Genomic DNA, 27,489 nt, shown 5'->3' with positions numbered 1-27,489 from the left:
AAAGCATTTTTTTACTTATTGCATGTTCGTACACTCTACATACTGCATGGGATTCATAGTTTCTTATAACAGGCTTTTGTAATGCATGTCACCTTCATACCACATTAAAAATATTTCAGTCATGTTTATAGTTGTACAACACGACATGATAGGAATGCAAGCTTTCATTTCTTTCCTCAAAGGAATGAACATAACACACTAAAGCAAAACACTGCAAAATTTAATTTCCTTCTTTTGGGTAGATAGAACAGGGGCGAATCTTTCAGCACTGATCTAATTCTTGGCTTATGCTTTCCTCAAATTCCACTGCCAAAGCTGACTTGCAGATCCCATCTCTGTTCTAACCTCTGAACAAATTGACCCATAACCACCAAGGAGGCAGAGCTTTACACATGCACCCCATAACACAGGGTCCTCTTGCAATATTTTCTATCATAACCAGCACCTCCTGAATACTACAGAGTACTATAGAATTTACGGTAATCATATTCTGGATGTGTAAAATTCCACAAAATATATCTTAAATCTCTCTATGAGTGGAGCTTGAATTCATGTCATCTAACTTCAGCTATCTAAAACCTTAGCGTTATCCTCCCTCAGCCTCCCTCAGTTCTAAAGGCTCCTTTTCAGACAGTGAATAGAGAGGGCCCCCCCAAAAAGTAATTTACTGCATCTATTTAGGGATGAAATAAACCGCTTAATTTTCATATAGTTATTCCTGGGACAAATTTCATCTTGTATAAATTGTCAAAACTCCCAAACTTGATAGTTTACTTCTAAAAGAACATGAAACCATAGTAACCATGAAGCAAAATCTATGGGTTGGTACTCTCTAATCATAGAGGCAACGTGAAGTTTATACTGACAAATTAAAAGAATATATAAGATAAAATACAGGTATTAATATTCTACATGGTTTTTTCATTATTTGCCTTTAAGATAATGACAGCAAAATTGTTAATTGTTCAAATAAGAAAAAAATGCTTGAGTCTTCCTAGTCTGCTGAGGAAGTCTTCTGTTGTGTTTCTACTTAGCTCCATGAATCTCTGTGTAATCTCAGGGTGCAAACTCATAATACAGGGTGTTTCACTTCCTTTAGAGGACAGCAGCTCTGTAGTGTAATCAGGAGGAACAAATCTGTGTATATTCCTCAGTCACACAGTTCCCAGCCTGATTTATTAGGTCAGCCCTCTCTTGTTTTCTGCTGCAGTCAGCCCTGTGCAGTATAGTCACTACTAGCGGTTCTGCTATGGAGCAAAAAATCACCAGGACCGCCTGTATGAGCGAGTGAGTGAAATCCTGACTACAAAGGTCCACAGATCCATTCCTCACATGCGAGGATGGGAGCATCCGCCCCTTAGTTGCCTTTGCGTCTCCACTGAGATCCCTGGCTAGATGCTTCCTAAATACCTTATATGAATCTAACAGATGTTTCAATGAAATCTTGCAATCACGCAGATGTTGAGCAATAGATACCTCTAAAGTTCATCTAGTGCAATCCCTCTCAGTGAAGGACTGTTGCCAACACTGGATCCAGTCAGCCGTGGCCATCTAGCCAAGTATTGAACACTACCAAGGATGCAGAATCTGCAGCCCCTCTAGGCAACCTGTTTCAGTGCTGCACTGCCCTCCTGGTAAAGACTTCCCCCCACCTCCAGTGTTCAACATGAACTTCTCAGGCAGCAACTTCTGGCCATATCCCCCTCATTATATCACCTGATAAAACAAGGTCTTCATCTTGGTAACTGTTTGTCCTCTGTCATCTTTGTAACTGCCCTTCAAAAAGCTGCAGGGAGCTCTTCGGTCACCCCTCAGTTTCCTCTTCCCTAGACTAGCCGTGTTCAGCGCTCTCAGCTTGCCTCATTCGTACGCTATGCATACTTTATGAACTTGAACTTCGTGGAACTTCAGGTAGAGAAATGGAAAGAAATTGAAAGCACTGACTTATGAAGGTAAGTGTTATTTAAGGAAAAAACTCACTGAATATTCTGTGTTTTATAGATTAAAAAATATACAGTTGAATATAATTTCTTTCGCATCTTTAATTTACATTTAAACACTAGGAAATTAATTTTAATCATGCTTGCAAAACTAAACTTACAGTCCTGAAAATAACTATTCACTTTTTTTATGTGGTTCAGCTTGTTCAAAGAGCAGTGTCAAATCCAAGAGAAGTATCACTAGGTTTTAGATTTAAAGAGTCACTTAAAAATATGCTCCAAATCTTTCTTTCTATACGTAAAGACAGCATTACCTCCACTGGCAGCAAAGGGCTAAACTATTGAAGGGTGAAAATCATTCTGGTATCAAGAACACCAGCCAGGTGGTCCTATGTGAAATCTTCAGCTATTTCCATGGAATTTTTTATAAATCAGTGGGTTTCACCTGGAAAAATCACACTGAGCAGGAGCTCAGGAGTTGAAACCCAGGGGTCATGGTAAGAGCAATGTAGCCATTGTTATATTTATGTAAATACAGAAAACAGACTAATACAGCCTGGTCTGAAGGAGCAAAGCCGTTCCTTCTCCTAATATTTCACCACTGAGACCTGATTTAAATGCTCGCTTAATTAATCACTTAGGAACAGAAATAACTTTGGTAAGGAAAAGAAATGAATTCATGAACTCGAAATACTAAAGTATCATCTCTCAGAGATCCCCAGAAAATACGAACTCACCCTGCAGATTAAATTTCACATTTTTTTATTTCTACAACCTGGTCCGAAAATACTGGTTTCCGTCAACACCTTTGGGATTTAAGCACATTTAACCAATACAACATGAACATGAGATTTCCATCTGCTTAGTTTCCTGCAGTCTGCAGTACCAATACAGATTCTCATTGCTTAACATTACCCTGACAGGTATATCAAGCATGTGTGAGCTGAAAGTCAGTTCAGGAATCACTTTAGAAGTTTTGCCCGAGTTATGCCCTTGTTTGTGACTGCTTATTAAAAACATATTAAGAACTTGATTGATTGACTGGTTCATTTATATTTAATATGGAAAATCAAAAGCAGAATATGGTTTCTCTCTCTTGGTTTACATCTGCGTTGTAACATTAAGTGTGTTGTGTACAAATTAAAATCTGATGCCTGTTTTGGGAGGTTCACTCAAAAGGAACTTTACGTGTTGCTGTGACTTAAGTGAATGCCTTTTGAAAACAAAGACAAATGAGAAGCAAAACATTTTAGTGAGGTTTGTGTTACATTTTCTCCACAATTCCAGTTTCTATGTCATCCATTGATCCGGGATTGGTCATTTTCTTTCAAGCTCTGTCTATGTCTCAAAAGCTTTTTAAGTAAATCTTGAGATCAATATTGATATATAGCAGGACAAAAAACTATGGATTTATCAGTAAACTAATAAAGTCCAGGAAATTAACTTTGAAACATCAACTCAATTTGTTTTGAATTAAAAGGCTGAAGCCTGAATGTAAATTCCTAGTTAATTATCGTGACAGACGTGATAAGTTTAGATCTAGAATTCTTATTTAAGAAAGAAAAGGACCCTACTCATTTGTTTTCTGCTTCACTTACATGTTTCCCAGTCATTACGGCTGATTACCTCACAGAAGTTTTGCTGCTGAAGTGGCTTGCTGAACGCTACGCACCCTTTACAAACATAGGTAATGATTTTATTTTCCATTGTATATCATTGCCAGATACAAGACATAAAAATCAAGTAGCAATGAGGTAATTTTTATTCCCCATTTCTTTCTTCCCATTCCTCAACCGTGATCACAGACCTTGTACCACACACTTCATTTTGATCTTTGCCCTCAGTAACAAATGTGTACCCCAAAACTTGATCTTGTTCAGTCAGTTCGACAAGTCTTAAACTAGGCTAGAATTATTGCCTTATTGAAGACAAAGGTGTGAATTAGCTGATGTTAAGAAACTGGTCTTCTGTGCTTATGGTTTTTGAAGATGAATTTAGGATTAGCATGTTTAGAAACCCTCTTTCTTGTCATTGAACTATGTAAGCAGATGTCAGAAGATTCAAGGCAACTATTAAAGATTTTAAAATATATTTCAGAAAATATGAATTAATAATTAATGTTATTTTTCTTGAAATACTTTTATATAGAAGTTGCAAAAAAAAAGTCTGACCACACATGCCTATATACATATTATATTACTGTCAACATACACATTTTCCAGGATGAGGATGGGCTGCAGAATGGAGAGATTTAAATTATAAAGATGTATGAAGTGTAAACTAATATGTTCTGACATTTCTCACAGTATCTCCTCTCTTGGTAAACTCATCAGAGACACTGTGCTGGCTCCAAGAAGGTGAGAGACATGCAAATTTACGTAATACACACTCCTTAATAAATTTTTAAATTTTAATACACAAGACGTCAAACAGAATAAGCTGAATTTTACCTGCAAAGGCTTTGTAATCCACCAAGTCAAACATTACAATAGCTACTGCCGACCAGGTAACAATCAGAGCAACAACAAGAAGCCATGCTGCTGGTGAGCTGAACGTTGTCACGAGGTCTTCTGTAACTGATTTCTTGCCCACTTTCATGGATGATGAGGGAATGGATCCGTTCTTACCATCTATTATCGTCGTGGTTGTAGACATACGTCCTAGGCAAATAGTCAAAGCAGAGGAAATAGAATGTAACATTTGGAGCTTAAAAATCAAGAATATGAATGTTGTTTTGAAATCCTTCTGTACTCAGAATATTGCAAATAAATGTAAATATTGCATTATGAAAGAGAGGCTCTTTTGCTTTCTGGAAGGAGTTTTTCCTGAGCTGGGGCGACTTTTAGTAAAGTTGATTAGGGAGCAAACATGGTGAAATAGCCATGACTGGCCTTTTTAATTGTAATAAGACATTTTTTAGTCTGCCATGAATAGCTTACAGACCTAGAAGAGTGATTGATGAAAGCATAACACATTATTACTCTCCAAAGGACTGTCTTGTTACGGGCTGTAGGCCAGATTCTCAGGTGATATGATTAAGCGTACTTCCATTGATTGTAATGGTGCTAATGTGTCTATGCCACTCAAGGTTTGGCTGGACTTACGCTGTCAAGGACACATTTCAATGGCAATAGGAATGTCTATACTCCATTTCGTCTAACAGAAACACAAATTATTTCCATGTCCAGTATCTTTATAAGTTGCAAAGCGTGTTGTAGCTGATTTTTAAATACCTACCTTTGTGGCATTTTTTATTTAATGCAATAATCTCCTAAAAAAACAAGAGTTGCAGTGCCAAAGCAGACTTTATTCCAGAAAGCATAGCTTTGGTACTAAAAAGGTGGTAGGAAGGTGAGTACCTATGTTTGCTAAATAAACAGTTGACACACATTGACTGTTTAATGGACAGTTAACAGGAGTGACTTAATCTACTTCTCTGTGGAGCATTAAGAAACGTTAATCCAGGACACAAACCAAAACTATGGTAACTGATACCTGACAACATTTGAAAGTTCTCATATTAGCCCTCCTCACAAAAGAAAGTGATAACCTGAACAATATTGGTTGGTATTTGTTTTCCAGTATATGCAATAAAAATAGCAAAAATATTCATAACTCCGCAATCAACAACAGTAGAAGAGCACAGTACCTCCACTTACCTTAGTTTACAATATCTGCTTGTAAGTTACTTTTAAAATATTAAAAGATATGTTGCATATGTTCCTGGTAGGGTTGATGATACCAACTCTCATAAATTAATGTCAGTGATTTCAGGGACCCTTGCCCACAGAGATTTGAAATTTCAAGAAATCAGGTGATGCCTGGTTTGCTCATACCTTTGCTTTTCACCCTGAGATCACCTGTCTTCTGTCACAGCTGGTACAACCTACAAAGCTGACAATTTTCTAGGATGATGGAGATAAGGAAAGTGACGGAGCGGCTCTATAGAAGGTAAACAGATTTAGTTTCACTTTTCACATAGAAAATGGTAAATATGCCATGCAAACTTATTGGTAGAGCTAAGTTATCAGGCTGTTGAAGACTTTCAGATATTTACCATCACAACATGTATGTGGCCTCTATTTGAGAATCACTATATTGATATTCTTAAAGAAATAAACAAAGTATTAGATCCTTCATATTACCCATACTTACATATATTTATCCCTAAAAAAAAAGATGGTATAACAAGTCTTCCAATCCTCATGCTAATCAATATTTATTTTGTTTCTTTTTCTGTAGAAAGTGAGAACAATACTGTAAAGTGATACTGAAATGACCTTTATGTACCTCACATACATCTGTAGAACAGGGAAGGACAATTCTGGTGTCAGACGTTCCCTAACTCTACATCTTCCATATCCGTAGAGTGTTCAAATTCATACCCTGAATTATTATGTAGTGCATTGCATTTGTGTGTACTTCCCTTAGCTCTACCTTTTAAGCTTGCTTCTGCAGATCAGTGCCTTGCTTCAAGCCCCACAAAGCTGCTCTGCTCAACAGCAGTGTTGTATAAGAACAAGATTGGCATATTACATGTTTTTTGGTACTTATTTGAAATTTAGTCTTGTTTATACAATGTTTATTCTGCTTATGAATAATGTCTATCTAGTAAGATAGAATTTATGTTCTTTTTTTTATATATTATAAAACCATCACTGCTTCCATTTCTCCAAACATAAATTTTGAATCAAACATTTCACAGCAGGAGAAAAAATCTGCCAAGTGACAGCTAGCAATAAAGATCAGTTTCCTAAAGTCAAATTCAGAATCAATAGCATTTTGTTACCCTACTGCATACAAAATGCAAGTGATTTGCGCATGCAACAGGTCATAAATGACACATTATGCATTTTTTTCCCTTGGGGATATCAGTCAGAGTTTATGATGTGTAAGAGAGAATAGAAAGTACTGTTTCATCTCGACAAATCTGATTAGTATCACAGCATACCTCCAAGGACATACTAATGGCAGATATTTGCACAGTTATAATACAAGCAATTAAAACTCTATGTATGTATCTGGATATAGACATATACATATAATTACCCTTCAAAGTAAAAATAGTTCCTTCCTGTTTAGTATACCTAACTTTTCAAATTCAGACTGCTATGTGTCGTCTTTGCTGAAGAAAACGGTTTCCCACAATTTATCAATCCGAGCAATGCTGCAGAGACAAAGCTCAAGTATGCTAGAAGGTTATCTATTGCATGCTTTTGGCTGCTGATGTAGCCAAGTCAGATTTCCCTTTAAAAACCCAGGACGTCATACAGTAAAATACAGCTATTGATGCAAATTTTCCTGGAAGTCAAGCTAAGAAAAATGTTTCTATACTGCTAGAGTTTGCCGAGGCAGATTGCTTGCAGTATGATTCAGGTGCCTAAGAAAGGTCTCCAGTGTTGTTATAGGTGCTTTATGGTATTAGAGGCATCCACACAGGACTGGCAGGCATCGCCTACAGGACAGTAACTTCTGAACTGCCTGGAGGAGTCCAGACAGGATGCCCTAAACCACTGAAAATAGAAATTAGATTTTTATGTCCCTAGCTACTAATACAAACAAAATTGTCTGGAGGAGTTTATTTGATGACTCCCGAGGAAGAGTGTGTGCTGATACATAATCTCATGTGAGGAGGATTGTATATTGATACCATTGTAATTTCATGACTTCAAAAAGAAGCGGCAATAACACCAAGATGATTGCCCTCCCCCCTACAGCCACTCTGTTATTGCAGTACCCATGGTCCTATCCCGACGCTTTTCTGTGCCTGGTACCTGCTTTGCAGTCCCCAGTTGTTGTGTACTTTTTTGTCCATCTCCTACCAGTGTTAACCTCCTCTCCAAACCTACAGTGATGCTATTCACACATCTAGACCAGTAGAATAAGAAGGGACCTACGCATGGGCAGTGTTTCAATCAATTCAACCAGCAGCAATTCTCCTCTCTCTCAGAAAAACGCCAGAGTTAGCAAAGCTCCTGCCCGAGAGGTCAGTGAGGCCTCAGCTGCCCAGCAGGGGAATGAGAAAGACAGGTACTTTTGGTGCTTTGAAATCACCTGATGAAGCCTATCAATTTTTACTTGTAAAATTGACAGGGATCCTTCAGCAACAGGTTAAAATCAGATCCCTGAACTTCTCCAGACATTCTTGCTGCCCGTATAATACACATTTTCTCTCCCAAGACAAATTTCACTGTTTGCATTAAGTCAACCAGAATCCAAGTAAGTTTACTTTAGGATACTTAGATGAACACTGCAGTGGACACTGCAGTGGATCAGGAGATTCATGAGCAGATCAGTTGTCCCTATTTTGGGGGAGGAAACATCCGTCACAGGAGTGGAGGGTGCAGCTGAAGGCTGTTACAATTTCAGCCATCCAATTTTAATCCACAACCACATGTCTACTAGAGCCTCCTGGCACTTTGGGTTGTGATTGCTATTGATTTTCAATGAGGATGGGAACTTCAAAAAGTTATATATACATTTCTATAAAAAAATTACTGTGGGGATGTATACCTCTGACTTCACATCACAATTTCTCATGCTCACAGGACTGCCCCATCAGGTCACAAATGTCACCTTTATGTCAACAGATTGATTTGCTAAATTCCAAACAGCTCAAATTCTGAGATTCTTACTACTCCTCTGGTTTCAGCGTTGTCACTTAGGATACAATCTGAAGACCCATAGCGTCTCATAGGTATAAATAAACCTTGACAATTGCTGACAACTTTGAGGAGAACACTGTGCGACTTTCTGAGTCCAGGGTGAGCTTGTAGTCCTGGCAGCTTAGATAAAATACCCTTTGTAGTTGTGAGCTGACCTCTCCTTAAGGCATAAAAAACATAAGAGTCCATGGCTAAGGGTGGGCACTTGATTTTGCAGTTCAGCAGCTATACCTCCCACTACCCTAGAGGCAAAAAAAAAAGAAAAAAAAAAAAAGGCAAAACACAACAAAAAATACCCCTACTTCATTCAGACTTATGCAAATGTAAAATAGTAATTTTTGGTATTTATGGTATTTCATACTTATTTTAGGTATTACAGTATTTGCCAATAGCACCAAAAAAAAAGTCAAGTAAATATTTAATGTGAAATGCCTTTTTAAGGCTGTGTATATTAAAAGCAGAGGGCTTTTAAAAGAGGTTGTTCCCTTCTAAATAATAATATTGTTGCTAGGGCAAATCGGTTGGGATGCGAGAAGCCTCAGTGCAGTCTGCTCTAAATGAAAGAGCTGGTAGATTTTGACTTGTCTTGTCTGTTCCACTCCCCAGATGAACACTCCAATAAACAGGCTATAGAGTATTCTGGATTCAGGTCATTAATGGCTCCTGTTCGACCTATTCCACTTCACTTGGAATATTTAAATACTAATTAAGGGAGCAGAAAAGAGAAAGAATGACTGTATAAATTGGCATTGTATATTAAGCACCGGCTTGAGCCTTGTGCTTTAACCTGGTGACCTTATCAATCCACCACTGTTGCGATCAGGCAGGCAGGAGTCTCAGCTTATGGTAAGGAGGGTACCTCCGGGAGACGAGGACAAGGGATTAGAACCCTTCAGTGAAGGACTGGGCAATGGATATGCAATAATCATCTGCTGCATTTTTTCAGGACCAGCGTATCACCTTTAGTGAGTCCACAGACCTCTACAGTAATCATTTTTTTCCCATGCGGGTAAAATGCTTTTTAACACAAGAAAAGACTACGCCTATGCCTGTTGTTCAGGTGATACTGATGCCTGACTGTGGAGTTGTTCTCTTTTAATTTCTCTGCTGTGGTTTCTGCACCCTTGGTTTATACAAATGGAAAGGAAAAGGCAGAATTTCTGCTGCGGTTAATAACAAAAAGCTTGCAATAGAATAACAGTAGCAATATTCTTTCCTGAGGAGGGCTAATGAATTTTGTCCAGAAAGCTTTTTCTTCATTGTAGGTATGTAGCCAATTCCCAGTACTTCCATAGGCACAGGGAGCTGGAAACTCTTCACTGGACTCATGCCTTTTGCTTCCTTTATACACTTGTGTGAGAACAAAATGCTGAGCAGAGAGAAGAGAGAACCTCAGAACCCGCTGTACACACCTGAACAGAAAGCCTCCACCGTCTTATCCAGCCAGCACCAGAGGCCAAGAGACGCAGATACTGGACGGTGAGTAACAGAGTGCAGGACAGATCAGAGAAAGAAAAGCAAGAGGAGTCCAGATGGGCAAACCCTTTTTCTCTCCTCCAAATGCTGATAAAGTATGTGATTACAGTGGATTTAAAACCACTTACTACGGAGCATCTGTAGTCCTGGTAGCCTTCAGTTGGTTAGGAACTGAGTTAGATCCACTAATGTGGATCATGTTTTCTATTGGACATACATGGTAACACAAGGGCAAGACTCTTTCTAGCAGTGATAGAGGGGCACGTGGAAACAGGGAAAGAAAGCTTAAATAGGCTTAAATAGGCAAATTCAGTTTATCTTTGAAATCTCCTCTCTCTCACCATTATCTGCACCGGGCTCTGTGAGTAGGGCAGCGATCTGCAGTTCAGCCCCGAAATGGGTGGTGGGCACCTAGTGTAGGTGGTCTGAGTACAAACAAGTTTCTGCAAGCTGTTGAGCAGAAATGTTATGATCTTAAGAAAAGCTAATTTATTTAGAGCTGCAGCATAAATCTGCTCTTGAGATGGCTGACATTCAGCTATTTCTTTTCTTTTGTATCATATTACTTCCCTGTACATACGAATGAGTTAACGCAACTGGTATAGCTAAAAGTGAATAATATATAAAAGGAGTTTCACAACTGATACCAGAATTTACAGACTTCAGATTCATCACACAGAGTACTGAAGTGTTGCTCTATAGTTTATGTAATTAAAGCGCAAAGGGAAAAACCTCTCAATGCCTATGATGTATATATTGTCCAAATTCTCAAAATTAATAGGTAGTCTTTCTGCAGACTAAAGGCTAGAAACCTGTGACTGGGACTGCCTGTGCGGGGAACATTTGCAGATGTATTGGTGACTGATAGTTATAAAAATGTAATATTCTTTATGAAATGTGGAAAATAGGGTTGGGGATTATGCAGCAACCAATTCTACATGACAAAAGAAATAGAATAGAGATTATGGAATATGGAGAGGATGGTGCACGAAAATTAACTGAACAATTGAATTCAGAAGAGGCACTTATAATTACATGCGGTGCTGTGTACTTTTTTAATTTCCTTTTCTGTTATTATATCTGTATAGGTTTATTTTTGATCAATAGAAAGCATCTGATAATTTAAAGAAGTAAATTGTATTAATCTTTCCTATTCATTCTCCAAGAAATTACGTACACTAATCTTTTGATCTCATCAATTCCAATAAGAAGTTTGTAGAATAAAAGATACATCCTATCAAGCCGTTTCATTATTTAGTTCAAAGAATATGTGTACTTCGTGCAGTATCAGTAAATAATACTAATAGCAGTACTACTACTAATACATACAGCATTAAAAACTAGAAGTTTTTAATTCTGTATTCAGAGGTGTGATATATATTTTGGGATTGTAATAATGACTGTTTCTTAGGATACAGAACAGTGCCATGTGCTATGTGGGGAAAAAAAAAAAAAACCAAACCAAAACCAAACCAAAACCAACAAACCAGATTGAAAAAATAATTTAATTAAGACTAATTAGAAAAACTCCATAACTCTATGATAGGAACAGAAGATTACTTTCCAGTGATGTATGGACAGATTACGATATGGACCAGGCAACTGCCTGAAAGAAAACAGGACTTTTGACTACAAAGACATAATCTCTGAGTCAGGAATTTTCTTTAGTTCATATCCCTAAATGCTGAGCAAGTATTCTGGCAGGGCAGGGGTTAAGCACTTAATGTCTGAACTTACACTTTTTCCTCAGTCAGTGGCTGCTGATGAAGACAAGATAACCCACCAGCTGGACTAATCCTCTGACATGTTGGTTGTTTCTCATGCTTTTGCTGATCTCATTTTCACTAAATAAATACCAAATAAATAGCAAAGTCAAATAAATGTCCATTTTAAACAGTATTTTATTTCTGTTATTACTTCTCCACTGCTCTTTATTTGCAATGATACTTGTATGGAAACAGGATCTTTAAGATCTTTCTTTAAGACCTGCTGCTTGCAGTCATAATTCTTCCATTGTGATATTACAACCATTTCCACGTCAATCTATTGTGAGGATTACGACGATTCTAAATGGGAGGGAGCAGTGAGAGAAAATGAACTTTGAAGAAGCAAATCTACTATTTTTATGCAAATGTCCTTTATAATAAAAAGGAGAAATAGAAAATGTATGGGAGGATTTGTTTTCCCACATGGAACAATTTTTCAAGACCCGCTGTGAAGTGCTACTGATTCTCAATAGAAGAAATATGGAAAACTCAGAAACTAAGCTCCAATGTTTTTAAATAAGTTCCTTACTCTATTTTGCTCTTTCTTATATAATGCATCATATACCTGGTATAAATCACTTTTTGAAATAATTAATCAGCTGAAGCACAGCAGTTCTTCATCACACTCCAAGAATACCAAATCAAAATGCTTCCAAACCCCACATTTTCCACCTAGCTACAATTATTTGAATGCATGTATCTGATTTTGCTTTTTTCGGAGGACAGCTACAAAGATTACTTTAAAAATACTTTTGTGTATATACAAAAGATTGGTTGTATCTCATGGAACAAGTTGGCATACGTGGTTAACTCCTTGCTACGCAGATTCAAATGTTGGATTTGGACCATTACTGTACACAAGGAGTCAGAATCCCCTGAGGGCAACCTGGTCTTCACCCCCACGGGAGCCCTCCTGATCAAGGGGACAAATCTCAGTAGCAGCAATTAGGGATGGTTTGTCTAGAAAAGTTCAGAGCATGGAATGGGATAGCAGGGAAGTCAATCTTCCACAGTCAGGAAATTCATTCTGCTCTAGCAACAAGCGTAACTGAGAAGATTTTGAAAAGGAATAAGGATATACAACTAAGAAAAGCTATCTTTGCTTCAGACAGATTTCCCCTACAGAGAAGAGTGGGAACAAAAAATCTTACCAAACACTTAACCCACACACAAACAAAAAAAGTGTATATGCTTGCAAAACTAATAGGCACCATATGCATTTTTGGGGAATGCATCATTGGATCCTGTTGAAGATATGCTAATACTAGCTATTACTTGTTCTGGAATAGGCCAAAGTATGAACTGTAGTATTGGATAAATTACCTGTGAAGAAGAGGAATTCTACCTATTTGTACAGACATCTTGAAGTGATCTGAGAACTTCAAGGAGGGGAAGTAAAAGCCAGTTTCAGTTAGCCTCCAATTACATTGTGTTTTAAAATACGATCATCAGTAAAATAAGTTAACTTCCTCTCAGCTGACGTACTTCTAACCTTGGACTTCAGAGAGCCCAGTTAGGTCAGATGATGTCTGCAGGATTTAGGAGACCACATCCCATTGAAAATTTATACAAGAAGAGTCCTAAACCACTTGAAAAGTTGAACTTCAGTGATTTGAAGCCGAATTTCCATCTTTCCTTATGTGTTTGAATTTCATAGTCTAGTAGAGCATTAGTTGATTCTTCAAATTAAGTGGAGGAAAATTTGTCTCCTATACCTTTGCAAGGAAATGTAAAAAACGCCTTCACTTCATTCCAAAATTGCTTATAAAGAACATTATGCCAATACAACCTTTAACCTTCTGTCTCTGCGTAGTTGTTTCTTGTGTTCATATGTATGTCAAAGAGCTTTTACATTATTCTGCTTATTCAAGTACAACAGACACAGAAGGGATTACTGGTTAGTTAGTAGTTAAAAGATCTTCTGTGTTGTTGAGCCTGCTGAAATAGTCCTATATGACCGTACTGTGGGCCTCTCTGCAATAATTCATACCTGAAATGACTTTGGAAAGAAAAGTAAGGGAAGCCCTAAGGACCAGGTTTAAAAGATAGCAGGTTTTATTGGGAAATTTTATAGATCATTTTACTTACAGCTATATCACTTTGTGTAGTAATTTCTTGAGAACTTAGAAGACTACAGGGGTTAAAAATAATTAACAAAGAATAAATTACTTCTATAAAATCTAAACTACAGGAGGTACAGTTGATAAGAACAAGAAAAATGCCATTTACTGCACTTTAAACCAGCAACCAAGTATGGTAAAGGGACACTGAGCTGCTCTGTTTTCAAAAGGCTTTGCCTTTGCATGATCTGGAAGTTGAACTTTAATTTTTTTTTCTTTAAATAACTATTCAGTTTGATATGTTTTTACGTTTTCTTTTGGAAATGCTGAGATTTGTTCAGAAATCAAATGTTTCATTTCCAGCTTCTTGGTATGTAGATGAGGTAAGAGTGTAGCTGAATTCTGAACACTAAACATTATGAATTCTGAATACTAAACTATCAGCATCCTGAGAAATCCATTGTTTGGTTGGTTGCACACCTGAATTTTTTTTATCAATCACTAGTAATACCTTCCTTTTTTTGGAAACAGATTTGTGCTCTAAAACAGTAAAAAGTTTTACCTTCTTGTTCCTCTTAGAAATCTGACATTTCTGAAAGAGATGCCAAAGGGGTATATAGGTGTGCTTGTGAGTTGATATAAGCTGAGAGGTACTTTTTATCTTTTAAAATGTCAAAATGAAGGTTGGAGGAAAATGGTTGCCATTTATCTTTAAATAGCACGAAACCTTCTGCAGCAAGAGCGCTGTATGCATTCCCTTTGTTATTTGTTTTGGAAACTCAACTCTACACAGCCCTGCAGCCTTCAGAGGGGATTAGAGAAAAACACTGACTTTCTTTTTTGTTGTTATGGAAAAAAAAGAAAAAAAAATCTGTTCCCATCTGTAAAATAATGATAATCATAATAAATATTGAAAGTCGCTAGGATAAATAGTAGGTTACAAATACCACTGTCTTCACTCCAGACAAGTGTACCAGTATAAAGAAACTCTGTAAAGAAAATTCAAGATCTTTGCTTCTTCTGGTGGAACTACCATTATCTCCTAAATAAGTGTGTCTAGGAATGATTAATAAGATCATTTGCTTGATTTCATTTATTCCAAGCTAACCTGACACTGGACGTAGGACCAACTGTGTATGTCTTAATGGACTGCTATCTACAGACTCTGAAAATGAAAGTAGTTCAATGGTCTCCACAACTTAAAGTGGAAGCAGCATCTCACATTGCCAAGTCTTCCATATGGAGCTACCCAGCCATTACAGCACTCAAATATGGAGATTACCACATGCAAACAGTTTGAATATATACACGCATAAGTCATATTGAAGAGACCTGACCCCAGCTGTCTGACCAGAGACAGAAGAAAAAGACATTTTCGGCCAACAAGAATCCAGGAATTGCTATGCAAAGAACTATGTTGTAAAATATATACATATATATGTTGAAAAGACTTTGCTAAAAAGTGGAGAAACAAAATTCCTCATCTGACAAAAGGGGAAAACTACAGTAAGTACTTGTGGAAAATCAGTCATCTATGTCACTGACATATCTCAGCTGTAAATGACAACTTACTATGAATCTATTACAGGTTGTGCTGTCTGGGAGACAGAAAATCGAGAGTGATCTACTGAAGAAAACCGTTATGTGGCTTGCAAAACAGTGTAACCAATTTCATGAGAGACAGTAGTTAGCTATAGCTTGGAATAAACAAGAACAGATGAATCAAGGTCATCTTCTGTCAAGGAGTTACTTTATGAGAGTACTCCATCTGTACTTCAGTACTTCATCTGAACAGCTGAAGGCAAGTCCACTACGTAGGCACCTAAAATACTAGGGAAACAAAGTTTTCTAAAACTTGCTTTGAAACTTATGAGGCTGTCAAAATATACCCCCAAAATGCTTTCTGATATAATATCTGTATTCAGTCTGTATTCCCACAAGAGAAGAATTCTAGGAAGCAGTGGTAGTCATGATAGGAATGGCTCCTCTGAAGGTTTTGGTTTGTTTATTGTTTTCTTCTTTTTTGGTCTGAAAGCATCCTTTGGAAAATATCCCTTCAGTTTTAGGGCATGAGAGGGCTCTTGAACTGACACCGAGGAATAACATTCAGTGTTTAGGTAAAAGTTGATGGTGTGTTTTCTCATTTTCTTTTTGCAATACTGATTCCAAAAATCGTAACCTGAAGTTGAAGATAGACCTTGATAGACTAAATTAATATTTTCATTCATCTCTGGTCTTTATCTGGAAATAGGCGTGATGTCTATGGGCAGCTGAGACATGTAGGACACCCTGTCACAGTGAGAACAGTTGATCTTTGTTGAGGATACATATTAATAATACATCTGCCATCTAAAATGTGTTCTGAGATTCTCAAGAGCTTGGAAATATTTACACGCTCTGACAAAGGTTTCTTTAATAGCAGCTAATGACAGATACTCGTATCTTAGAAGAAAACTTTGCTTCGAGTGTGTATTAAGTAACCTAGATAAAATGGGATATGTGAGACTATTGAGACCCATTCTAAGTAGAAAAATCTTTGACCAAGTAGGAAAACGTCACTGTGCCCTCCCTTACTCACAGCCATTTCTGAACCAGCTACCATGAATTAGCCATGTCTTAATCCATTTGATTCAGGATTATATCCTGACCAAGTTTTGGAATGTCTGAAAAACTTGTCAATTCAAGATTGATGAGAAAAGGCCATTACATAGCATTCATGTACGGGTATGGAGTCTTAGCTATCTTTTCTCCCTGTGCAGATATTTTTGGCACCCCACCTACACACTGAAAAGAAGACAACCCAAGAAGATTATGATTTCTTGAAGGTTACCTGAGGAAAAAAAAAATTGCTTCAGTGATTGTATCCATGCCAGTCCAAACTGATTAACACCTGTCAGTGGAACAAGGTCATCACCACATTTGAGAAATTGGTAGCGATACCTGACTTTTACCCACAAGTAAATTGACAGTAAATGAGACTGTTAATAAGTCGGTCTTGTACCCATAACTAAGCCATTTTTTTCACACTACTGCATTCTGAACAGGCGAACCCAGAAGAGTTGTTCAAGAGCACGATGAATAGCCTACAGATCGGTTCAGGGACTCTTGCTTTTGTGAGCTGGAAATCAGGCCCCAGACCCTCCTCATCTAATTTTATACATTACAAGGGATCAGAGATTGACCTGCGGTATAATTTTTCCTATCACACCTCTTCAGACTTCTGCAGTATAAATGAGATAAAATAATAAAGACCTCAACTGACCAGATATGACACTGAGTGGTCTCTAATTTATCCCAGTGATAAATGCCAAGAAGTGGTTAACTGGCTACATTATTTAGTTCCAGAAATTGAGCCATTCTCTATAATAATTCCTAGAAATATCCATCACCAGGCGTTGAGATATCCATGTGGCATATAAAATTAAACTTGAAATTATGGGCAAATCTGGATTAAGATGTATTCACAGGCAAGTACAGTTCCATGCCTTTCCACTACTACATGTCTGAAGGAACTATGGAATCCAAGTTCAGCTTTTGTGGGTCAGCTATGACTTTTTCTTGCAAAAATGAGTGCCTGAAAAGCAACATTTTGATGTGTGTACTTAAAAAGGCTACTTGTTTCATCTCTAAACTGTAAGTGAAGTTCCAATTTCTACATCAACTCTAACTTGAAATGTCATGTAAGTTGCATGATAGCCATGGAAATATGCATGGAAGATACCAAGAAGTACAAGTTATTAAAGTCTGTTTTTTTCTGTGTGTCTTATATTAGTGTTATTATATTGCCAGGATATTTTCTTTGCTTAGTCTTTTCTGGTGTATAATAATGGCATTATACAACTTCTGTGACTTACAGAGAGAGAACTGGAAGAATTATCAACTCATGAATGTCAAGATTTTCCTGTTTCCTACAAAAAATGCTAAGTTATTTTCCCACAAGACAAAGTACATCCAAATCCCAAATGAATGCTTTTTTCAAGTATATATGACACAATAGTCAGTATTAATGGTTTCCACATAAAGCAAAAATGACATCATTTTAAAGCAGCATCTTTTTCACCAAGCACAAAATCACCAATGCTAGTACAGAACATGTTCCTTATGTTATGAATATATCTATTTTTTCAGTACTAATCTGATGAATCGTAAAAGTAAAAATGGCTTTTCCCCTACACCCTTGAAAATACAAATATTTATGCATATAAAAGCTGTAATACCTGAGGAGGATGTTTTTGGTATAGGATTCCAGCCTTAGAAAGGAAAAATTGTACATGGTACAATTGTTAAGTGACTCAGAGAAGTGACATCTTAATCTTGAAAATTATTCATATGAAAGATTTACTTGTAGGATAACAATCCTTTAAACTTATTCAGTGACAGACAAGATAAAAAACTTCCCTGAATTCAAAAATATCTAAACCAGGAGATTATTTATTTTTAATATCTATTTGTATAGAATATGTCTAAAATATCTTTTTATCCTACTTACAGTAAGCTTCTAAGCATATAACCCAAAACAGGGAGAACGCATTAATGATAACCCTGTGTGTTTGTAATATGCACGAAATAAAAATAATTTCTACTGAGAGACATATTTGTGAAATTATTTTAACAATATATTATTCAAAATTATAGAAAAAAATTCAAAATATACATGCTTGTGCAGAGCATAGAATGTTGCAAAATGATAATTAATTTTAATTTACTCTCATTGCATTTTTCATCACTAGCATAGAAATGGAACAAAAGTGTTGAAACACCCCTGAGTTGCCCTTTCTGGGCACCTCTCTGCCTTACGCATGGGTGGGGCATCCATTTACCTACAGTTTTGGAATGTGAATCTTTCTGAAGTTCATAGCACCTCTGAATTCCTGGGTCTGAATTAAAACGCTAGACACTAAGACAAAGCAGACTTCCACTTATTTGGTCATGGAAGACTAATTAACATCTAAGTGGACTTCAGAAGAAGAGTCTTCAAATCTCAGTGATACATCTTCAAACCAATGAGAAACTTCCCACTTTTTTAACAGCATAATCAGACCAAAAAGCATTCATAATGTTAAAGTCTCACCTCTGTGCAGTTTAGAAGATTTTATTCTGAGTTAAAAAGAGCCTCCATCTCAAGACGCCCCCTCCATGTTGTTGTTGCTAACTGGTACAGAAAATGAGCTACACCAGGGAAAGATTTTGACCTGGTTGGAATGATAGTTTCCTTATTTCCTCCCATGGATTCTAAATCATATAATCTTTAGCATCTGCTGTAAACATGCACAAAGTCATCGCAAAACCATTCCGCTCTTGTTCACTAGCTGTAACGCCTCCCCACGTTCTCTGTAATAGCAGATCCATACAGCAGGAGCCCCAGTATTCCTAGCCCACAGTAACAGCAGGTGCTGCAAAGTTTCCACCCAGCCTGAACGCCTTGCATACACATCAGATGCTTGCAGGACCTCTATGATGTTCCTGGCATCTCGCCGCAACCTTAGTTCTTTTGTGCTTCACTTCCTGACGCTCATGGTGACAGGAAAAGAGAAGAACAAAGTTGCATACCTATGCCTGAAGTTCAACCAGCATGCCTGAAAAGGATACTTATGCATATTTGTCCTGATTTTATCCCGCTGTCTTTCATCCAACAGAAAAACCCTTTTGTTCCTTATCAATGAAATAGAGACAGCAGCTGAAAGGACATTTTTCAGCCTGGTATTTCTTTCAAAACTCCCTATGCTGTATTCACAAATCTAGTGAACTCAAACACATTCATATAAACACAATGTTTTCCTATTTACTAAACCTTCACATAGTCTCAGGTCATATTCAAAATGTGCGATTCTGGGTATTTTTATAATTTCCAAATCTGGATTTATTTGTCTAATATTTTTGTTCCCTCCAGTTCACACACTGATGTTAAGGCCAAACTATTTTCATTTGAAAGAAAGGAAGTGACGGAGCGATTAAGTGAAGAGCGAAGGCCACACTGGAAGTCTGGGAGGAGGCAGAGCTGAACCTGGGTCTCCTGTTCTAACTTCTGGCTCACTGCTCCTCTACGTCGTGTAAAATTTAACCTAAATTTTTCACAGGCTTCCTCTGAGTGTAGTTTTTTGTCTTTGCTCGTATTTTAAAGCCATTTATACACATTCAGCATGCCTATAAAGTTTCTTGAAGTATTTCCATCTTGGATTTTAAGAATACCAAAGCTACTGCTACTTTCTCATTTCAGGAAACTTTCAAGTAATTCTCTGATGTTTCTTTAATATTAATACAGCAGTCTCAACTCATAACTTTGTCAGCATAATGAAAAGAGATAGAGATGTCCTCTGCAGATGTAGAAGTTGATAGTCCTTTCTAAATTTTTAAGAAAGCTTTTGAGAGCTACTTAGTTATTCTGTATACATCTTTGCAAGATTTTGCCAGCCGTTATATTCTGGTCAAAGGCCTATTCATCATCTAACCTTTCTTTATTAATTTCCTTTTCCATTATATCAATAGAGTGCAGCTTCAGCTGTAATTAGATAAGTGCTAATAAATAAAAAATGCATACTTTCACATTTATTGAAGATGAACATTTACATTACAGTTGATATTTCAGCCTTACAGCTTACATATATTCTTATGGTCACGTAACTGATAATCTTTCACTCACTAACGCAATTCATCCCCAAAAAAGTACAATGCATTCAGAATGCTATTGAAGTATTATGGTGGAAGACAAGAATAGACACAAAGCGTATCTAAAATAATTGAATGACTAATAACGAATAATACGAAATAGAAGTAGGACATAAGACATTGTACTATACTTGCTATAACTTTTCTTGCCTTTTATTTAAGGTAGTGCTTTATTTAAAACTTAGGCCAGGTACCACATAGGAAGTGTGAAAGGAACTCTATAGGATGATATTCTTAAAGAACTCTACCCACATACTGCACAACATCCCACGTGCTCCCCAGGACCTGCACAGGCAGGCTGCTTTTGGCAGATAAGTGGAGAAAAGCTAGAGTGCTTTTAGGGTTCTTCTACCATTGGGAACTGTGACAAAAGCTTCACGCCACCTAACCAGGCAAATAAGACTTAAATAAAAGACACCAGTCTTATTTACAGCTGAGCCTGTTTCCAAGTCCAGATCAACATGTCCCTCCTGCTCATCTTGCTGATCAGGGCAGGAATGGTATTGTTAGCTTTTAAGGGGTATTTATAAGGCATCTGTTGGGGGAGAGAGCTGGAATGTTTTCCTTGTCACCAAATGGGCAGGTGCAGGCTAGATTTTCTTCCTTCCATTTCTAGAAGTGCTCAGATGTGGTGGACTACAACCTGACTACCTAGGCATTCATTCCTCAGAGGGTACTATTCCCTTGCAAACCACTGCACGAATGGACTTGGAAGACCCTTAAACATCAGGGGCTTGTTGAAGTCACCATTCCAGCGGTCAAGTGCTGAAAACGTTATTAGGTCTGCAAGCCTAAGAAAGTGTAAGACCTACTTGTCATGGAAAAAAATTGTCAGGATTTGTGTTATGTACAACGTAGTTCTGTCCCAGCTGATACCAATTCACAGGGTCCTGAAATTAGTATTACCTTTAGTCAGGAGCTACTTTTCTGCAGAAAGAAGTTGAGATTAAAAAGAGGTAGAGTGCTGAAATACTTGCAGATTCATATAGTGGAAGTTAGGGGCATGTAACTTTTATACAGAATAAATTCAGGTGATACCTTCCGAAGGGCACAAGCCATGAAAATGGTATTAGTACAAGAGATCCACGGAAAATTAATAGTCCATGCATTGGAAAGTTCACATTATTCATATCTATGTCCAAAAAAAAGTGTTCATGAAATGCTGGTTATAAAATCAATGAACAATAAAATAATTTATGACTTCCTTATCTTCCCACTTCATTGCCCTAGCATCTAAGCAAGTTGGAAACACAAAACAAAAGAAATATCTCTACAACCAAAATTCAATCGGCAACTTACTAACTGATAATAGACTAAAAATATATGCTTTTTCACACAGAACATGTGCTCTTCTTTTTCAGCTGGTGAGACACTACTGTAGTTCTAGTTTTATTCACTACCATTGAAAATATTCTTTCCAATCACTGTGACAACAAAAGGTAATATTTCTACATTTAATGTAGCAGAAAAGTTTGATTCTTCCAATTAAAAAAATGAAAGGCATAGCAGAAGAGGAAAGATTTAAAGAAAACATAGATATGAAGTCCTGACTGTAGCTGAAAACAAGAGAATTGTTTCCAAAACCAAATTCAGATTTAGCAAACTTCATGTAGGCAACTTGCATTAAAGATCTGAGTAAGTGCATCTACTTTTTGAAGACTTAGAATTATTCAATTAGACAACATGAAATAATTTTCAACAAAAACTTAAAGATAACAAGGATTGTGTTAGCAGTAATAGGAACAATAGTGATTTCAAAGGTATTAACTTATTCAATGAGTCCACAAACGTAAAAGTGTTTAGAGTAAATGTAAAAAGTGGAATAAAAAGAGGACTGAGATGATAGAGAAAAAAGTGGAATGATATCTTCAAGAAGATGAGTGTAGAGAATGTATCCTGTAAAAACATTTTTTGTTAGCTGAGTTCAAGAAGGCTCCAAGGAGACCTTATAGTGGCCTACCAGTATCCTAAGGGGGCCTACAAGAAAGCTGGTGAGGGACTTTTTAGGATGTCGGGTAATGGTAGGACCAGAGGGAATGGATTAAAAATAGAGATGGGACAATTCAGACTGGTCGTTAGGAAGAAGTTCTTCACCATGAGGGTGGTGAGACACTGGAACAGGTTGCCCAGAGAGGTGATGGAAGCCCCATCCCCCATGCCAAGTTTTTAAGGCCAGGCTGGATGAGGCTTTGAGCAGCCTGATCTAGTGGGAGGTGTCCCTGCCCATGGCAGGGGGGTTGGAACTAGATGATCTTTAAGGTCCCTTCCAACCCAAACCATTTTGTGATTCTATGATTCTATGAGTTTTCATTCACTCTAACTTGAACCAGTGAGTCTGTGGGAAGGTTGTTTTCACTTCTATATTCCTTAGGGACAGCTGACAAAAGTTGCTTTAGTCAGGAAACTATTGAGACAACTATTATAATAAAATATACTTTCAAAAGTACACTGGAGTTTCTGAAGTTTACAGTATGATTCTGCAAAATCACAGACTCTAAGACAAGGCGCAGTTCTTCATGAAGTCCACTAAGCCTGAAGGTTTTAACACCTCCATTTCTCTATCTGCAGAATATTTTAAAGTGCATTAATGTTGCATCTCATGTTTAATTTATACTTATTTAATAAAGCACACACTAAAAGGGAATGTACATACCTTTGGTATCGTTTACATTCAAAGATGAGAACTGAGAGGAGAAAGAGGAAGACAGTGTAAAACCAGGACTTCATATGCTTTTGTAAACAATCCAATTTTTTTAGCCCACTTTACACATTTTGTTTGCTTTAATACCTGTTCTTGTGCAAAAAAGAAAAATATTGGTGTTTTTTTGATTGGTCGATTGGGGTTTAGAGACTGATCTCCATATTACGTAGTGAACTACAGGCTGTTCACCAGGTATCTGAGAAAATGAGTAGTGCTGAAGAAGATCTAGGGAATTCTCTAGATGCTTACCAATACAAACTTTATTTCACTTTCTTTCCTTTCTAACTCTTAACGCAAGGACCTAATATTAATCATAACTATTTTTTAATATCCTGTGTGCTTACATCACCAGGAATTCAGACTTATGCACAATTTTTTGCAGACACCCTACAGGACAAGAGGAAAGGTCTCCCAGCTTGTTCACACAAACCTTGAAAAACAGGGAGAGGTGGAATTGGCTGAAAATGAGATTGCTGGGCTAGAAAACAGACACATAATAGCATTAGAAAGTGTTTTTTTTGTTGCTAGTTAATAATTTCACCTGGAAAACAGCTGTGTCCTCCAGTAGGATACAGTTGACACTGGAATTCCTCCAATACAAACCACGTATATCTATTTTCAAGACAATATGCAATCCATATCTGTCTACATGGGCATTTTCAGGGAAAGAGGGAACATCTGGAAGTTAAAATTGTGCACATTTGAGAAATGCCAAGAAAATGTAAGGAGCTTAATGAAAGAATACAGGAGAAAGTGGATGAATCTGCAGATACAGAGAATCAATGGTTACAGCTTGATGATGTTTGTAAATAAACATTACATTTCATTCAACATCCCTTAGAGCAGCTCAGGGCCACAGAGAGAAGAATGGGTGTGGGTTAGTTGAAATTTTGCATAATGTTTGCAATATCTAAAGGAAGGTCACATCATGAAAGAAATCTTGGCCCTTAGGCCTGAAAAGATACTTGTCTAGTTTTAAACTTAGGCACCTATATTCCAGGGTCTGAAGCCTTAGTTTTAAAACTCATTGAAGATGAACATTTATTTTAAGACCAATTTCTGCTATGGTGAAAATTTCTTTTAAAACATGAAGATTTCTGAGACTCGAGAACAGGCTCAAAATCACTGTAAGTACGAGAACCGGGAAGCACTATTGCCCTCTGTCCCGCTTGGAGTACTGGTGATTCGAGACAGCAAAACTAAGAATTTAATAGACAAGATGATTAGGGGGGGAACAAAAGGTAAGGAAAAGGAGCAGTGATGGTGGGTTGAAGAAGTGTGTGCCTATGGGGAGCGTGGGCTCAGCTGCCCTCCTCCCTGCACCTGGGGGTGTGGGGCCACCAAAGCCATCTAGCACTTGGAGGAGAGGCGTCCCACTGCAAACGGCTCGGGCGCCGGGCACTGAGGAAGCTTGGAGGTCCTGAAGCCCACCAGATCTGGTCATCTCCGGCAGAGTGTAGAGTGGAGTAGTCTCTTTTATTCTTCTTTGGGTTATTCATATAAAAAAAACAGTCAGCAAGCAGAAAATGTAACGCATGATTTATATACCAAAATGGAAGAGGTAAGCACTAAAAATTTTCTCAAGAATTTCAACATTAACTTTTGGAGAGTTGTACAGTTTAATATTTACTTTACTAGAACATTAAAGCTTAACATTATTACCAAGAGGACTTTATTCTCTAAAACATTAAGGAAATCAAACAATCTCTACAAGTTAAAGTTACCGTAAGTTTCTAGTGTAGAGACTCTTTCTTGACACATTAAGTGGTTAGTTCAATGCAGTCCTGACTTCTAGGCACTACCACAATAAATAAAGAAATAAATAAAAATAGATCCAATGCCACCTTATAGTTCTGTCAGCCTCTGCAGAGGCTGTATTATTTCTGGTTTTCTACGTTTAGCATGACACGCTGAAAAGAGGGTGGCAGCCATGTAAAACGAATCTAGTCATTTGTATCTCTTCTGTGATACTGCCTTTAGCACTGCACAGTGTGAAATGCATTAGCCTACACTGGGCAACAAATGAAACAACGGCAAATATATTCTTAAAAGAAACTTCCTGCTAATTAGTATTTAAGACAAAAACCTGGCCCTCATCATTGCTTTGCCTGTATAGTTGAAATTATCTTAATTCATTAACTCGGGCAAAATTGCACATTGCCCCCCCCGCCCCCGATACACTAATATCTGCATATGCATATTTAATTCACATTTAGTTTTAATTTTAAGTGTGTGCTGAAACCTCATCAATATTAGTAGCTAACCTTGTAAAGCAAAAAGGCTTTCCTGAAATTGCATGCTCACATATTTGCAGCTGTTTTCTCCATAATTTCCGAAGTTACTAAATTTCCTTCTTTCCAGAATAACAACCACCTAATGAAGTTTCCCCTGTGATCCTTCTTACATGACCTTTATATAAATCACTAAAAGGAAACAACAAAAAATCACTGGAAACCTCTGGTTTGATAGGAACTTGCAGGCAAAATATAATAAAGTTGTATTACAGAATCTATGGATTTGTCACTTGTGCTGAATGCAGGGAGTAACGGAGGTGTGTCTCTGGGCAGAGGGCCCAACAGCACTTGGGTTTGGAAGGGGAAGGAAGAGAGAGAGAAGGTTGGGAAAGAAGAATTTTGGCTATTACTGATCCGGAAATTCATCACTTCATCTGGTTTACTAACTGCAGAATAGAGCATTACATTCTCCGGAGCGCTTCAGATGGCTTTTATGTAACCAATAGAAAATTACAATGTTTAGAACAAGAGATGTATTTTAGGATAAATGTGTATCACGTGGATTAATTCTGCTTGGGCGTCTGATAACAGGGCTACTCTTGCTGTGAACAAAAAAGCTTGTATTTAGATCTGAGTTGAAATGCATCTTACTGAAGTGGTAACTTTATCAGATTTATTTATATATTAAAAAAAAAAGAAAAAAAAAGAAAAGAAAAAAAAGCTTTTTGAGCCCTTCCTTTTTTTTTTGAAGGAGGAGAAAATCGTGTGTTGTCAGAATTTACTCTCTACTGTCAAAAGAACATCTTCATTAGCTTTACAGGTTGTGACTCAAATTAAGAGCAGAGTATGCAGTGGTTGTGCTCCAAGTGATAGGATGTTGTCAGCCATCTAGTCATGTGTCTGTCCCAGGCAGACAGGGGTCACATTCAACCTCTATCATGGATCTTTTGCTATAAATACTGTTAAAATACTAGTCCTGGTAAAAAACAAAACAAAACAAAACAAAACAAAACAAAATGAAAACCACCACACCAAACCAAAACAAGTTGTGAGTCTAACTTTGGATATCTGCTTGTTAAATGCTCATATTTTTTAATCCTATCCTGAATGATGATGCAACAAAATCTCTAGGAATAAGGGGATTTGAAGTTTTCCCTTAAAAAAAGAAGAGCAATTGAAATGATACTAAATTCATGTTATGATTACAGTTTATAAAACTGTGAATAAAATGTGTTATAAAACTATGAAACATATATAGCCAGAACTGTATGATGTATACATATGATATTGCCTCTTTGGGATGTTAAGTTGTATCCTGCATCTTATATGCTCATGTATCAATTCAGCTGACTTCAGCAGGAGTTACATAGATAGATCTGAAGCCAAAATGAAGGTCCTACCTGTTATAAGAGGAAAAGGTGAAAGCAAAATGAGGATCTTAACATTTCAATAGATGCATTAAATTATGTCTCTAAAAACAGTAAAATAGTTACCAGAAAACTATATTTATGGTAATTGTGTCAATTGTGAATAACCTCCTAGCAAAGACTGAAACAAGATTTAGCCTTCCTGACGTGCATAGAGAACCACAACTTAAATCTACGTAATGGAATATAGGAAAAAATTGAGTTGATTTACATACCAAAGAAGGCTACAAAGGCTTAGATTCATTGTGCCTTTGACAAAGGCAAAGGTACAAAGATACTTTTGAAGTTGTGAGAACATAAGCATGTACAGGGAGTAGCAGGTCTTCACTCATTACATATTTGTAGAGGATTTTTTAAAACTATCTTTGAAGATAGGAAGAGGAGACTTCTCCAGTGAGAAAGCTTTTCTGTGCCTGGAATTTTATATTTTCCTTTCTTATGGTAAATGCCTTCGCATGGCACCAAGCAGAACTTTTAGGCCAGAGACAAGTTCACACTGTGCTGTAGGACTGATTCTAAAAAAAGCCCAAATCAGCCACAGGACTCAAGTGAGG

General features: G+C 37.2%; 1 protein-coding gene across 1 annotated transcript in view; it reads right to left on the bottom strand.

Annotated features, from left to right (window-relative positions):
* Positions 1–27,489, bottom strand: part of TRDN (triadin) — a 229,340-nt gene that overhangs the window by 194,005 nt on the left and 7,846 nt on the right. The window contains exon 2 of the mRNA XM_063329689.1: positions 4,391–4,600. Within this exon, the coding sequence (XP_063185759.1) occupies positions 4,391–4,600 (210 nt within the window). The remainder of the gene's footprint in view (positions 1–4,390; positions 4,601–27,489) is intronic.

Source organism: Chroicocephalus ridibundus, chromosome 3 (genome assembly GCF_963924245.1).
Source record: "Chroicocephalus ridibundus chromosome 3, bChrRid1.1, whole genome shotgun sequence".
Classification (NCBI taxonomy): domain Eukaryota; kingdom Metazoa; phylum Chordata; class Aves; order Charadriiformes; family Laridae; genus Chroicocephalus; species Chroicocephalus ridibundus.
The sequence above is the reverse complement of the archived record's forward strand: the minus strand, read 5'-3'. Positions and strand labels throughout refer to the sequence as shown.